Source organism: Hippoglossus hippoglossus, chromosome 24, assembly GCF_009819705.1.
Source record: "Hippoglossus hippoglossus isolate fHipHip1 chromosome 24, fHipHip1.pri, whole genome shotgun sequence".
In the NCBI taxonomy this organism is placed as follows: domain Eukaryota; kingdom Metazoa; phylum Chordata; class Actinopteri; order Pleuronectiformes; family Pleuronectidae; genus Hippoglossus; species Hippoglossus hippoglossus.
Window position 1 is genome coordinate 9,724,530 of NC_047174.1, and position 17,106 is coordinate 9,741,635.

The 17,106-nt window shown below is 40.1% G+C and overlaps 1 protein-coding gene across 3 annotated transcripts in view; it reads right to left on the bottom strand.

The window, feature by feature from the left end:
* The window catches only part of esrrgb (estrogen-related receptor gamma b), a 38,713-nt gene extending 34,483 nt beyond the window's left edge, over nt 1–4,230 (bottom strand). Inside the window, exon 1 of one of the 3 annotated variants that reach the window (XM_034580209.1) lies at nt 3,689–4,230. Coding sequence is in view for 2 of the 3 variants with exons in the window: in XM_034580207.1 (XP_034436098.1) it covers nt 3,418–3,467 (50 nt within the window). In the remaining variant the exon portion in view is untranslated. Of the gene's footprint in view, nt 1–3,413 lie in introns of all 3 variants that reach the window. The other 2 variants (XM_034580207.1, XM_034580208.1) reach the window with 2 other exon arrangements.
* Between the last annotated feature and the right edge of the window lie 12,876 nt (nt 4,231–17,106).

Genomic DNA, 17,106 nt, shown 5'->3' on the forward strand with positions numbered 1-17,106 from the left:
ATAACATAACATAAAGTTTAATGTTTAATAAAAACTCAGAAGTGCAATTATGTTGTTAACACAAGACAAATGATTGGACCATGATGTTAACCTATTTATATGTGAGACAAATGAAAAAGTTTCTTACACACATTATAAATAACTATATATATATTTGTAACTAGTGTGATAAAGGCAGATACAACACATGACACAATGATGTGTTCCTCTTAACAGACACAGTCAGGTGTTTCCATGATATGGCACCGCTAAAATTAGATCCCAGGTCAGTGTGTGATTCTTTGGTCTCATTTGTATGAGCGCGCACACGTGTGTGTATGTGTCTAAGACTTGTGACTATTCATTTGAGTGTGTGTGTGTGCGCGTGTGTGTGTGCGTGCATACGTTTGACCGCCTGTGCTCGTGCATTCCTGTTTGTTTGCTTGTGAAGGGCACCTATGGGACCAGCAGGTGGAACGACAGGAGAATGGATCTGATTTATTGGAGCAAACTGAAGATAAAACTATATTTAGACTAAGTTGAAAAGACTCATCAAATTGAAATCATAGATTATAACAGATGCAATAATGTTGAACACTCTATGAGAACTTTTAAAGGACAACTATGTGTATTTTTAATAATACAAAATAATGCGTGTACTACTAAAAAAACTATTCATATCGTGTGAACTGGCTGAAAAGTTAATATTACCTGAGGAGGCAGATTTTCTGGTCCAGTTTTTATTAATCCAGTTTTTAATTTGCACTCAGAGCTGCAGGTTATTTTGATTTTGTTCCCCGCAATTCATATTTTATTAAAAACTTGTCAGAGAAAGTAAAAAATAAATAAAAAATCTAATAATAAATTCCAAATATTAAAACAATTGAGCAATTTTTTTTGCACAGAGGAAAAACACTGAAATAAAACTGTGAGTCATTTAACGTTATCCTCCACAAGGGTCAAAAGAGGACAATCTACCAATCAATCTTTCTTTATGAGCATGTGCACATATACGTGTTGAAGTCATTTCCACCACTGAGATACCTGATGAGCTAATATTAGAGTGTTGGTGGAGGATGTGGCGTGAGAGTAAGTCCCAACATTCTTCAGACCTCTCACCTCGGACCAGCAGGTTGGTCGTTGGGCCAGAAGTCTTCAAGGGGTTAATAGCATTTCCCCAACTGAACTAAGTACTGAAGCTTTATGTGACTCTAACGGCTCAGATTTACATGAACAACTACGTCTGCTTCCTGGTCATTAAGTGTCAGGCAGTGTGATTAATGACATCGAAAGGTGAAGACGATTTTTTAGAAGAATGTATCACATATTGTAGCTTTGGTTGTGACGCAGTTTCTCACAGATTAGAGTCGTGGCATGCAACTTTATTTACATTTCTTTTAAATGTGCTTCCCTTAAATGAAATATAATCAATCTAATACGTTAAATAAACTCGTGGAAAATTCATCCCAGCATTAATCCCATGAAGATCTCAGTTATAACTGGTGCAGATACAAAACGTAGAGTGGAGAGTTTGTAGATCAGCGTTTGCCTTTGTGAGTTTTTTAATTTGAAGTAATACCAGTGAAAAGTCTTGTTAAATGTGACCAAACACTCGAACAGTAGCTGAGGAGATGTGGATACAGTGTCCACACATTCACATGTGTAAATGTATGTGCACATGCACGGATGTACATTAACAGACCCTGCCTCTAGGCATCCATACATGCAGGGTATACATGCGGATGTACACACATACACTATCACAATCAGTGATACACACACAGACACACTAAGACCCGGTCCGGGGTCACTATAGGTTAACAGCAACATATTGTTGCCTTTATTATGATTTATTCCGAAGTCATATTTACAAAAGATATAATAACTTAGATGTGTATCAAATACAGTTTTACAGATTGTGTAATTGTGAAGATTGTGGTTGTGGATTTTTTCAGCTGGACTGGAATTTGCACAGTAATTGTAATATTGTAATATTGAGTATATACATATAACGGATTTAAACACATTAAAACAAAACTGACTATTTCTTTTAATACTTGTGGTTAAACATTACTCACTGAGAAATTAATGTGTAATTAATTTCATTGTGCTAATTAAATAAAATGTGTCATGTGTACATTTTACTGCACTGTTGAAACAGTCAGATTTCCATTTCCATTTGTTGCTTAAGTGCAACACTCTAAATTACGACCATATAAAAGAATGTAACATCAGGTACGCATGTTAAAGTAATATGAGAATTCTGCACCGTATGTAAAAGCGACCAGACTTTTTAACCGTTGCAAATCCTTTCTTTGGAATGCAAAAATGTTTGAGCATTTCTCTTGCTATAGCAAACACTGGCTGACGTTAATTCACTTTAGAGAGTTCCTCCCTGGAGTAGCAGCTCAGATGCTGCTTTAAACTGTACTAAATCATTACAGAAGTCGTCTTTCTTTCGTAAAGCGTCTTGCAGAGTTTAAAATATTCCTTATCATCGTGCTGTTAAAAGTGCTAAGCTTGGTTAAAGCTTTCCTCCAATCCCATCTACAGCTTAACATTAAGAGGATCCCAGCGAGGGGTCTCGCCCTCAGGTCACTTGGTTAATAGAGGAGCATCTTTCCAGGTATGCAACGAGTGAAGCACCGAAACACTGGCCGCAAACTATCCAGCTCAGATCTGAGACTTTCTCTGATTTCTCTCCTCCTAAAAACTTACACTTATTGACTTAATGCACAATTACAATGTGTGTATGCAAACTGTGCACCAGTCTAATCTAATTTAAGTGGAATTAACAAGGTTTTCTTTGCATACACTGTCACTTTATATTATCCCAAACCTCCCTATGAAGATAAATTCTGCATAAGCACTAATTAGGTCGGAGCACAAAATAATAAACAACATAAAAGTTAAGAAAGGTTTAACTTTACACAGATAAATATGATCTATTATGTCTTTTAAGAATACACTCTTCATCACACACACTGCACAACCAAAGTTTTCTTTCTGCGGGACACCAGTGGACGTCGGCTGCTGCCAGAGGACAGACGTCTGGATATCGTCCGCATTAATCTGCCTCTGGCTCTTCCCTGTGGCTGAGGTTAAACCCATGGATCCTGCAGAGCTAGACAGCTGTAGGGCAGCCATCCGACCTGCACTCCCTGCGGGCTACGCTACCGCAGCCCCTCTCACTCTCACTGAGCTCGGCCGTCCCGTACACAGGGAGGCGGAGCTGAGAGGACTGCGAGGAACTCCCCGCCTTTTGAGTTCACTTCATGCGTGAGATTTTATTTTTAAACAAATGAATTAAATAGATTTTTCTCATGATTTGCTCTTTTTTCCTTTTTTTAATGCAAATACAGATCAAGAAGTAAATGGTAAATTGATGTGACCTGAGATGGAGAGAGAAGAGATGGATGCAGAAAGAGATGCACCTACTGGTTGTGGTAGCAGAGAGGGTCAGGGATGCAGAGTTCGGAAACATCCATCAGTCCACGTTAAGCATTCCAGGTGTTGCAATGAAAAAGCAGATAAACAAACAGCTCGGGGAAAAAGCTGAAGGGGGGAGATCAGTTCCTAAGTCTCCACATATCTTGAGGAAATGTTGCTCAGGTGTTCCTGGGTGTTGTCTCCCCTCCTTCCACTGTTCAACACTCACACACTAACAAACACACACACACACACACAAAATAATAATAAAAAAAAAAACCTTGTGCCTCGGCCCGACAAACTCCAGTCTGCACAGGTGCTGCGCACTCAGGCTCGCGTGGAGAGAAGAAGAGTGGATTTAGTGATGGTACACAAAGAGGAGAGAAGGAAGAAGAACCTGAGGTAGGAGAGAGCAAACAGGACGAGAGAGTGCCGAGGAGGAGAAAGAATAAAAGTCGGAGGAGTGATGGATAGAGGGAGCGAGAGGATAAAAGAGAAGAGCTAGATGGATGAAGAGCAGCAGTGGCGAGAGCGCACTCGGGCTGAGTAAGTCAGTGAGGGGATTGAGTCTCCATTGAAGACATGGGGGCTCTTTAAGAGCGGGAGGGAGTGGTCTGGTGCATATGGAGCGGCTGCTATTGGTCGGATTCAAGGGGGGATGTCCTGAGAGGAACCAATGGGGACGCAGGGATACTCTGGGGGGACGGGCCAGTGGACAACCAGTCAGTGTCCAGTCATTCACAAGGGAGCGCTGCAAAACATAGAAACAGACAGACACCCCCAAAAACACTGATTGATTGATAGATAGATAGATAGATAGACAGATAGATAGATAAAACAAAGATCAGATAGATCGATAAAACAAAGATCAGATAGATAGATAGAACAAAAATCAGATATAGATAGATAGATAGATAGATAGATAGATAAAACAAAGATCAGATAGATAGATAGAACAAAAATCAGATATAGATAGATAGATAGATAGATAGATAGATAGATAAAACAAAGATCAGATAGATCGATAAAACAAAGATCGGATATAGATAGATAGATAGATAGATGGATGAATGGATGGATAGATGGATGGATAGATGGGTAGAAAAATAGTTAGATTAGCTATAGATAGAGAGAGAGAGACGGGGAGAGAGAGAGGGCGAGAGAGAGAGAGAGTTGCAGCATGTCACTGAGGATGATTTAAACAGGTCTTTAAAAGGGCTCAGTGCCAGCTTACAGAGGCAAACTCTTTCCTTCACTCGTTCATCCTCTCCTCTACAGATCTGCCCCTCCACAGCTCGCCCTCCGTTAAACTAATGGCAGCTGCTTCCCACAGCATTTCACCAATCACACCGCGGAGAGGAGGGGGGGGTCCACCAATCCCCACAGAGGCCGGGTATAGGAAAGGCAAAGCGATAATGACCTCAACAGGAATGTTAATAATGACGACGACAGAAAAAGTCTGAGTGCACCTTTACCACGTCCGCGTAATGTGGCAGCCATCAGAGAAGAAGAAGCAATCCCCCCCCCCCCCCACACACACACACCCTCCAACCCACTTCATCAACCCACATTTTCCTGATCGATACAAAACCCATCACACGCTCTTATTGATCACAGCGTTGCCGTGTCGCCAGCAGCCTCAGCACATACTCTACTTCCCAACCGTCTTTTAAATAATAATAATAAAAAAAAGAAGGGAATTATGAATTTGAATGTTTTCTTTTCATGTCAGTCTGTATCAGAGTCAGGGGAGCATGGGGGTGATTGCTTTAATAAAAAGGAGCTGCGCATTCTGAATTAAGGTTTTGATCAATATTTTGACATTTAATGTACTTTCCTGCGAAGGGAAAAAAAACCACTGGGTATTCCTGCTGATCTGATTAAGACATCCAGACATAATCAATAAAGGAGATATGCTTATGTTTTTAATGAGGCAGAAAGAAAAGAGGGATACTAATTGTTTCGGATCAGATGACATGTATGATTTTTACATTAGTGGAGCAGACGCTGATTAAATAAAGATGAAAGCTTTTGCTTCTAGTTTGAAAGATTCCGTTAGTGAAATGATCTCAGCTAGAAAAAGTTTTAGAGTTAATTAAAGAAAAAAATGATCAAAATGGAAATTCTTGCATGTCAATGCTTTTTCTCACCTTTTTAAAGAATTCACTACATCTAATTTTCCTTCTTCACTTTTGTTGTTCTTGTTCCTGAGGTGGGCCACATTGCACGTCCAAGCCTGATCTGCCTCCCTCCCACTCGGATGACCAGCTTACCCAGCGAGGGGACACTGGGTTTCATGGCATCTGACAGGAAATCTATTGAGCGCACAGTCTGTAATCCCACTATCACGCCATCTCCAAACGAAGAAACAGTAATCCAATCATTAAGTCTGTATTTAAACAAAACAGATTTTCAGCTTTATGACCAAGAGTGTGTCTCTTTAAGCAGATCACAGCCAGTGTGGGATCTCACCACTGTGTATTTTGAGACAGCAGTTAAATGTCTATATAATAGTTTTGCTCTGATTTGCAGTTTGGTTTTTTTTTTTTCATTCCCCGTCTCCAGTGTCTCTGAAAGCTGCAATCTGGCTTTAATTTAGCTGAGAATCACTGAATATTAAACAGACTTGGGTGTATTTCTGGAGTAAAATGCAGACTTATGTGCACAATTGAATATGTGTGTGTGTGTGTGCACTCAGGAATATAAAAACACATAAAACCCAAGTTGTAAACATTTCCTGAAGCAGATCAGGAACACTGGGATTTAACTGTCTGTGCGAACCGGCAGCTTGTTTCTGAAAAGTGAAGAAGAACCAATCGTTATCTGTCAATACGTAGTAATTACATATTGTGCAGGGTTGAGCGACACAGACTCCCCGTGACACTGCCTGGGTGTAATTAAATTCCTGATTCATGAGCAAACTGGTCTTTTATGTCCGACCTCCTGACCTCAGCACAGAGACTGTGTATCATGTGCGGCTGGAGGCTCAGCAGGAAGCTCACTGTGTTCTCCTCCGAACTGTGCACTGACGACTCAACTGTTGACAACTTTAACAACAAAAATGCTTAAACTGAATATAACAGAACAAACAAACACAAAACAAACACACACACTTATATATAGAAATATGTGTGTGTTTGTATGTATAAAACTTATGGCTTATATTAAATATAGCTGACTTGTTTCTGCAGCATTATCAATAATTGATGTATTCACAAAAAATACAGAGAAAAAACACAAATTGACCGAATTAAAAGAAAATGATTTTGTGTGAATTATTGAGCCGTATAGTTTGCAATGAATCTGATGGCAGTAAAGTTTTATCTGACCCATATTTCACATCAAACCAAACACGACTCGTACAGCAGCCGCTTCTCTGGTTTTAATGAAGCCATCACATGACCTTTAGATGCTTTCAACAAAGAACCGACAGTTATTCTTAAGAAGAATCACTGAAATGCACAAATGAAATATACAAGGTTTATGGGAGAATTAAGGAGAACAAAAGTCATTGTCTTTAAATTAGATTCAGTTAATGTTGTTTTTTCAATTTATTAGTTGTAGAATTGTAGAAAATGTTAGTTTTATTCGTGTGGTAGTTCGAGTCATCGCAGAGAGAAAATTAAAACTGTGCAAAGTGTGATTTCATTCAAATTAGATGTATTTTCGTCAATGCTGCAGTAGAAGCATTGATGAGGATAAAAAGCAGCTGGAGATTAATATTCATTCTATGTCTTGTCCTGTAGAGGACCATGAGCTGAGATTTAACAAAGAAATATTGTCCGTATATAGTGGCAGTCATGTTGCTTGCTCTATTATTTAATTAAAATATATGTACATGGAGGAAACGAGGTGCACAACTCCATCTATATATAATAAACGTAAAACAAAAGAAGAAGATATTCAGAGTCTGATCGTGTTGTGTTGCACCTCGTTTTATTATAAGCTTTTTTACTATCGGCTATAGCGAATTTAAATGTTATGGTCAAGGTGAGAGAAATAAGGCGGACTCTCTGAGGTCAAGGTGCTCTTGGGCTATTAATCTACTGTGTGTGGGATTTAGGTGAATTCATTCATTTATACATTTCGGTTTACTTTATACTAATGTAGTGTTTGTTGCAAGATGGTGTTGTTTACGTCGTGGTGTGTGTTGATCCCTTAATGAAAACATCGTACACTGAAAATAAAAACATGACCTAAATATTGCGGAGGGTAAATATCTCAACTGAAAGAGTAAAAGCTTGATTTTTTATCTCCGTGGTCAAATCAACAAAGCTGTGTCCTTAAATACTTTCATGAAGCTCACTTAACGGAGCCTGAATCCCACAGATCCATCATTTGCACATTCCCCCCCCCCCTCTCACTGCCACACACTTGTTTGGCTCGTCTGCTGGAGGAGTGCGGAGAGGGATAATTACTATAGCCACAGGGCTGCATTAATCAGCTGGGTGCATTCGCTGGCTTTTTATTATGTTCCACTCCCCTCTCCCTCGGCCACGCGGTCTCCAGCCACCAGGACCAGACAGACAGGGACGGTGGAGGGCGGCGGTTGCCCCACTGCCCGCTCACACTGGGTTAATAAATGCTATTAGCTTCTATCTCTTGCCTCTTAATTTCTCGTTCAACCCGAGGAGAGCTGAAAACAACACTGCACGAGCGGCGGTGATAATCAGCGACTCGTCACTGAGAGAGATGGACTCACACGAAGGGGGAAGGAAATGTATGATGGGATCTTTCCTGTTGGGAGTGGACTTCATTTTGCTATGAATTGTACACGCCCATCTTTTAGCTCCCATGTGAGAATACTCTGCGTTGTCTAATGTCCACATCTTCTCCTAAACTGTCTCATTGCACTTGATGTAAGCGCCTGCAGCTGTTAATATTGTGAATATAATTATATTAAGATGAGGAGATGATACTAACGGCTGCATAGAACTCATCAAATCCTCTGGTTTCACAATATCCAGGGACTGAAATATCTGACTTTACCGTAGTTTTAAAGAGAAACAAGTTTTTTTAAACTCCTAAAGTGCTGTGAACTTGCCCCTGTGTTGTCCTGTGTTACTGGACCGACACTTTCATGATTGTTCTCACCGCACACTTCATTATTAAAATGTTTTCAATCACGATAAGACACTTTGGTTAAAGGCAATCGCCAAATGGCATATATTATCTTGAGGGCATTTTTCTTACCTCGGTTATGCTCCAGTGAAAAGCGTGATTGTGATTCCAGCAACAGCGAATGTTCTCCGCTGCGTTTAATCACATCAGATATAAACAAAATCAATCGTACCCCCCGCGCTCTAATTTTAAATAGCTCCTTGACACCAGTCGAATCCTCGAGCGACGCGTCTACGTCACCTGCATAACACAAGAGGTCTGGATGGAGTCACCTCTAAACCGAAGCTAGGTGGTGTCATTGGATCAATACATTCATCTCAAGTTCATTCCAATGAGGCAGCCGGTCCTCGTGGTGTCAGCTGTTTGAAGCTTTATCACGCTCGTGCGTACGAAGCAAGCGGTTCTGTTTCGAGACCCCGCAGGTAAAGCCACTTGCGCCAAAGTAGGTGGCTAACGTTACACGGTTGCTTAGCGTGATAAAATATATTTTTAATATAGAAAATAAGAGATTCAGATTTTCTATGACAAACAATGTGCAGCATATTGTTGACGAAGTAAAACTAATTAGCAACAGCTAGCTAGAGTGAGAGAGTGAAAAGCAGCGTTGAGAGATGAAAATAGTTGGACTAACTTGAAAAAGTACTTTAATTGTAGCTCACAAATAATTTAAGTTAGCTCAGATTAAAGTTAATAAATTACATTAAAAATGGACAACTTTATATTGAAAAAGAAAATTGTGTTACCAAGTATTTTTTTTTAGACAAAGTACTAAGTTCATCCAACACTTGGAAAACTTACTGACAAATCTGCACGTCCACTTATACATTACAGATACACAGATCTGTAAAACAACAGTTGGTCTAGAATGACAGTCAGTAGAAATTAAACCTCTGCTGAGGTCCAACTTTCCCCTTAAATTCAATCCAGGCGCCATGTACAATTTACACACAATCATAGATGTCAGTTCCCTTAATATGTCAAATTTTTTCCTTTAAGATCCATGAATTATTCTCTGAGAAATTGGTGAAAATGTAAAAGAAAGTCATCTCGGCCCTTTTCACCAAGTTTCGAGGAAACCTGTTTAGTAGTATTTGTGTAATCTTGCTGACAAACCAACCAACAGGGGTGAAAACACAACTTACTTGAAAGTGTTAACAAACTTCACATCAGTGAGTTTTACCCAAAACGTCTAAGCGAAGAAGAAAAACATAAATCTCTATGTTCACTGAATTCACATCACGCAGCTGCCAGTCGGGCTCATACCCACTTCCAACATCTCCGAACACCCACAGGGCACTGGTAACTCTTCAATTACCAGATTCACTCCGTGGAGCAGTTAACTACAGTACAAAAGTTTGTGTTTTTCAAATGACTTAGATGGTGTTTGATGAGGAAATTATCCGCTTAGCTCGTCCCACTCCCAAAATAAAAGAGGCCGTTACTGTATTTATTACCTCCACGGGAAGGAGGAACTGAAAATGAAGAATCAGTGGTGTATCCTGTGGAAAAAAAGCCATGTGAACAAGAGTTTAGCTGCCAAGATTATTTGTAAAGTATCATTTAAATAGCTGCAACCACACACGCACACACACACACAGACTGGGAAGCCTGGTGTGGTCTTATATTAGCAGCGAGGGAAGGAAAACCATCCAGTGGATTTTAAACAGCAGCCTGTTCACACAGCGCTGATGAATATAATACTAAAAACAAACATTTATGTAAAGCAGCCTTGCTTGGCAGTGAATCTCGGTATTCCAGACTTAGCTCCCCTAAGATCCAGGGATGACTTTCATTTAGTCTCACCTCTCCATCCAACTGGGGTCACCCCTGTTGGTATAGCAAGCACAGCAGTCACATTGCTCCGCCATGCGCGCAGATTGCTTACTAGAACCGCCTGGAACCTTTCATATTTCCCAGTCAGCATTTTTACAGGATAATTTTGGCAGCCTTTAAGGATATCGCTGCCTTAATAGAGGATAAAAATAAACGGGTGGTGGAAGGTCTATATCAGGCCGGTATAATCTTGTATTCTACACAGTGTGGAGCTAAACGTCTGGCTTTGGCTCCATTCAATGAGATTAAACTTCTCCCCAGTTGATTCCAAAAGACCATTTGTCCTATTTTTAAAAGTAGAAAGGGAGTTTTGAGCCAAGTGTATCTAAAACGGCCGGTTAAATTGATTAAAATACTATGGTGTAAATGGCATTACAGCACAGCTTCTAAGAATGTCTTGGGTCTATATCCCATTGAGCGATTCTGGTCAGCAGATTTCTATAGATGGTTTGTCAGATTTGTCTATATGTTTTCGGCTAGATATGTGCAAGCGTGCGTGTGTGTGTGTGTGCAGTTTGTGCGCACTCCTATGGGTGTGTGTAGCGTTAGCAGTGACTGACTTCTGCATAAGAAAGCTTGTCAAAATGTCTCAAAGACGGAAACAGCTTAATTCAATCAGCGCTAGTGCTTTCAAGACCACGAGGGAGCTGGCTAATAGTGTTAGAAACTTGAAAAGTTGGAAAAAATAAGCTTGAGGAAGTTCTCGCTACCTGGGAAAGAAGTCTGTTCCTTGAGGCTTTCCTATACTGTATGATAGTAAAAGCTCCACTCTTCTGGGCCTTGTTGCTTCTCTGTGAGCTCAAATGCTGGATTTTAGTTTGTGCTCCTCCCATGAGGGGCAAAGCTTTACAGAAGTTAGAAAAGGGTTATATGAAGTTCAGTGGAAATGTTTTTTCGCTCTGAGTACTCAGCTCAACTTTTTAATAAAAGACACGAATATGGATCGAGATGTTCTGCAGGAGCATGTTTGGAGGTGAGTGGATGGGGAGTTGGAGAATATACAGGTTTAGTTAAATGTGAAAAAGTAACCCTTCTTCTAAATAGGCGTCCTGTGGGCATTGCTTTTTGGAAATTACGAGAAGGAGACAAATGTTATGCCGAAATCTCGAGAAAGCTGTCGCATGTGTGTATGGCTGTGTGGTGTGGTGGAAAACTGTGGGTCTACAAGACATGCACCTCATTTATTTTATGCACCCTTCCCCCCTTCTCCGACATTCACCCACATTAATTCCATGATTGTGTCTTCCTCTCATTTTCTCCCTCGTTATGCATTTAATGTTTCCAATTTGCCGTCATCACAGAAAAACGCCACAAGACGCTGTAAATTCTTTTCTAATTCCAAATAATTAGGATTACACGGACCAGTGGTTTTCAATCAGCGAGATCATCTCAATGATAGATGGTAGGATAACTGGTCATTGCCGAGACATAAATATTGTGTCGTTCAATTAATCTGGTCTAATGAGGTGTCAAAACTGCCACTCATCCATCAAATACAATTAGGAATAAACACATATGCATGGAGATGGGTAATTAATAATTAGCAAAGCAAAGAAAACAGTATTGGTTTCAGCAGCCACATTCACAGAGCAATTTACCACAGCTCTTTCTTCATTTGAATTTTCCAGTGAATGAGACAATGGCCCATCGAAAGAATTTGAATGAATTTTCGCCCGTTCTCGTGTCTGATGTTTGCTACGGTCGCTGATTCTGCCGAGACGTGTGTCAGTTTAGAAAACAGTTACCTGACATCACCTTCAACCACAGTCCTCGCTTTATATCATCGAGTCCAGGTGCTTTTCATCCAAATGTACGGCCGAGTATAAGGGAAAAAAACATCTGATTTCGAGATAAAAATTCGTAAATTTATGTGAATAAAGTCGTAATCTTAAACTACATTTGAGAGGGGGAATATCAGCCTGTCGGACTGTGGAGCATCTTGTTAATTCAAACTTTACTTTGGGGTTTCGCAAATGAGGAAATACATAATATTTGGCTGATCAGCACCACAAGTCAGGATTTTGAAAAGATTGTGCAAGAAACTGAGTCTGCTATGAAGAACGAACCACACAGACTTGGACGAAATTGCCTTTGGCAGTGGTCAACTTTGAGGTTGTCATTGTTGTTGTTCTGCGTGATATTCAAAGGAGTTTAATAGTTGCTCAAGAAACAATAAGATTCCAAATTTTGAATCCAGGATTGGAACTCCGGTGAGCACAAGTTCTCCTTGCTGATTATTTCCTAAAAATATTAATCTTGCAATATTGACATTTTTCTCAATTATGACTTTAATCTTGTATTATTATGAATCGTTGAATTATTTTTTGTTAATTCAAATTAAACTATAACTTCATTCTTCTAATATTGTGACTGTACTCTCATAATATTATAATAATGATTTTTGTCTTGTTAAATTATGACTCTGTTGTTACAGTACGACTTTATCATTGTAACATTGTGACTACAACTATTTTTGGAATATTGTTTCTTATTTTTTGTCACATTTTTCTTGTTAAATTACAACTTTATTCTCATAATATTTTGACTTTTTCCTCATAAATTTACAACTTAATTCTTACTATTAAAACATTATTCTTGAAATCTTACTCCGCCACACAAATGCACCACAACTAGACCTGGATATTGAAGCACACTTTGTCCTCCTGAAACTTAATGATGGATAGAGTTCATTTCTGGACCTAAAAAAGAGGAAAACATTTATTTTAGATCTTGGGCTTTGGGGACTGCCCTCAACGGTTGTCTTCATCCTTCTCTAAAGCCCACAAGGCTCATTGTCCTAAAAAAGACGTTTCATACAGAGTGCTCATTTTCTTCCATTTTTGGAGGCCGATCAAGCATCCTGACAGAAATAAAGTGTGGTGCTGGGATGAGATCTCTAATATGAAAATAATAATTTATTCTCCCACATCAGGTTCAATACATGATGCTCCAGCTGTCAGAAGCTTTCATCAGAACCTGTCACACAGAGGTAGAAACATTTTTGACCTACTCGTGTCAATTCTTAGCCAAAGATCCTGCTCACTGAACCCCGGTGTGGCGCTGAAGTTGACACCTGTCACACAGGAGCTGAGGCTAGTTTCACTTTGTTGAAACCCGAGAGGATCAGGAATTCATAAAATAAAGGCAAGAGCAAACACAGTTAATTACTGTGCTGCAAATTTGTATGAATTTTATTCTTTCTCCCGATAAATTAAAAAAAGCATTGGCTTATTGTAAAACAGGTTAGAAGAATAGGAGCTCGAGATGAAGCTCAAATTTCTTCTCTTATTGTAACGAGAGCTACACTGAAAATCTAGATATTCTGTATTTGCAGTGTAATACTCACGCAACAGTAAAGAAGTTTTGAGAGATTAATGTCACCTGCATTATATGTTTTTTTGGGGGGGTTAAATTGTCCATTTGGGATAAATAAAGTTGTTTGAATTGAAAAGTATAAAGTATGTATTTGCAAAACATTGACAGATATGTTAAAATCTACATATTTCAATGAATATTTATTTGTCTCTGTATATCCAGGATGCACAACGCCTCTCAAATGGGAATTGCGACAAACTCCATTGGAAACAAACTTAGCAAATGCACCATGGCATAAATTAGGCATTATAAACTACTGCACCACTGAGGAGCATAAACATATCAGACAAATAAATTCCACATTTCCATGAATTTGGGGGATTTTTGTACAGTGTAAAAGTTAAGTTTACCAACTCTTATGTTGTTTAATGGTACCTGACTTGAGTATTACAGTAGCTATTTGTTTCAATGGTCTCAACTCCTAATATTCCCACGATCCCATAATAGATGACAAGGGAATATTCACTGAAATTTTCTTCTCTGGAAATTTGGGATAAAACTTTATATATAGTGCACCAATTTTGATTAAAAACTGTCTATTTTATCTCATTGTATTTAAATGTCTGCTCTTGCAAAATAATATACAGTGATGGTTCTGTCTAGGACTTGGTCAAGGTTATAAAATAAGACTGTGAACTTGGTTATAGGTTTAAAAAGTTACCGATTTGCATATATATTCCAGTGACAGTATTACAACCTCTTAGTGAAGAGGATCTCTGCAGAGTGAAACTTCTCTGGCTCCGGTGTTTTCTCCACTGAAAGTTTATTCGTGCAGTGCGGCCCCGCGGTGTCCCAGCTGGTGATGGCGGAGACACGTGATGCCAACAGAAGTCAGCGGTGTCTTCTTGATGTAAGAGTCTACATAACAGGCCCGAGACACAGAGACACCCCGACGGTTCACTTGAGCTGTAGCAGCAGCAGCAGCAGCAGCAAAGAGGCAATTACCCAGAGGCATCGGGGCGAAAAACAGGAGGAAAATCAATACATAATTTCAGCATTTCAGAGGGTGTTTCCTTCAACTGAGTCGATGTCTTAATTCACCAGTGTGAGTTTGTTGTTTTTTTAAAAACTTAATCTCCTTTTGTGTTTCTTATTGTACAATGAAAATGTTAATAAATAATGATTTGCCTACAAATTCCTTTTACCTTTTGTGGGTTGTATAAATCATTTTCAAGCGAATAAGCACAAAATGCAGTTGGATTCTGAATCTAGTGAACGTGAGGTCTAGCCTTAATAAGATTCGACAGCACACTGTCATGAATTTTGAGTCGGAAAAAGCTGATTCTAAATTCACACACACAAAAAAATAAAAGGTTCGATAGATGCCTCTGTGCTTCCTGTGAGCGTCGTATTAGGAATTCACTTCACCTGACCCGCGGGTTAAGTGTCTGAGAGGAGTTTCATCTAACAGCACGGGAGCGCGGTGCAAGTTCACGCAAAGTTTACGGCGACCACGCGGTGCCCAATTGTCACACTCTGCTGCTGAGGCGGGCAGACGGGCAACCCCTGCCTGCCCAGCACCAAGATGCCATGGCAAAGTGACAGCAGCCAGACACACACAGACAGACAAAAAAAAAAAAATGAAACAAATCAATAGTGGCGTCTCTTATGGAGGAGACCGAACCACAGCACAACATGATAATGACCACAAATCCACTGAAGCGTTGAGGCGACCCCCAGAGAGGCGCTCAGATAAATGTAGGTTAGCATGATTGACTTATCGGCTGCTAAATTAGAAAAGACAACATCATACGGCTTCTCTGAGCTTTGTCTGCAAAGCACCTATGGCCCGTGATGATTGTTAAACATAACACCTTCCTCCATAACCCGGCAATTACACCGACTGCAAAAAACTTCAGGCATCATCTCCTTACAAAATAGTTAAAGAGCCATTTTTTAGGATGAGATATGGTTAACTTTTATGTTGTGTTATTTGAATATGAAAAGGAGGCTGGTGGGGAGCGCAGGGAGCCCAAGGGACCTAAACACAGACTTCCTCTAAAATGTTAATGGTTTGGCTAATTGAAGGTATGTTCTTTGTCGGCTCTGTGTTTTGGAGGGTCCCTTCTATGGGCCGAGCACAAGGTAGCAGGGCTTTCAGATGTAATTGTATTTGACTGCTGCTGCTGCACTGGGGTGCCGCTGGGTTTAGCTGCTTTTAAGATAAGTTACGGGGACAGGCGCGCACACCCAAAGACGTGCATGGAGACACACGTACACCCACCCAACCGCACAGCAACGCATGCCCACACACACACACACTCGCACACACACAAACACGCACACTAACACATGTACATGCCTCCATTTGCATTTCAAAAGAGCATAATTGCCCACGGCGGTGGCAGGGGGAGTGTGGCCTCAGGATTCCCCAAGAGCGCCTGTGAAGTTAACGAATCACGAGTCTAGACTCAACTGAAACTCCTTTTTCATGCGAGCACGTTCTCACCAACATCCTCCTGAGTAATAGACAGGTAGAGGAGTCACACACCGTCACACAGACAAGCCGTTTACCGCGTGATGCAGTTCAGGCACCAAAAATAAAAAAGCTATTTCCCTTTTCCCCTTGTTCAAGGATAATTTTTAATGGTATTAAATGTTGAGCTCAGTCTTTTTACAGTGAATCTGATCAGCGGTAGGATTACATGCACACTCCGGTTTTACGTGAAATCAGGTTGAGGCGTTTACAAGTTGGAGTGAAAAGAGCTAAATGCTTTTACACAGGGTTTTATGAAAAGCTGTCGCACAACAACAATAAACTCACGTCGATACCGGTGTTTCAGATACGGACATTTTACAGGGAAAGGCGTGTCGGCTCAACATCAGAAGAACACTTTGATCGTCTGTTAGATTTTATAGATGGCAGCCTCAATCCTGTGGTGAGCTCAGAAGTGTGACTTTTAGATGCTGTCACCTTCGGACAGAGATTGAAAATTGACTTTTTATTGTTGTCTGGTTCCCTTTCAGCATTCCAGTTAAAAGCAGAATATTGCCAAATAGACGCTTTTGCTTTTTACTTTGAAATCAACGCCTCTGCTATGTCCCTCAACTCTCCTCTTGTCATGTGATGAAGCTCTAATCAATGTTTGTAATTGTAGTGACCGATAAGGTATTGATAACTAGTATTTTACAAACTGGAGTCCTTTATTTGATGAATGTGGGTGCCACTGCTGAAACCATAAAATGAAAGAAAGGATAGCGTGAAGTCAGGTACGACCAACTATTCACCAACACTGCCCCATTGGATGACCATCAAAAGCCACAATTTACCTTTTTGGCACAAATGCGAAGGGCTAAAAAACCCTTAAGTTCATGTAAACACACTCCAGCCAACATGCATAGCTCTGACTGGATGTATAGAAATACAGA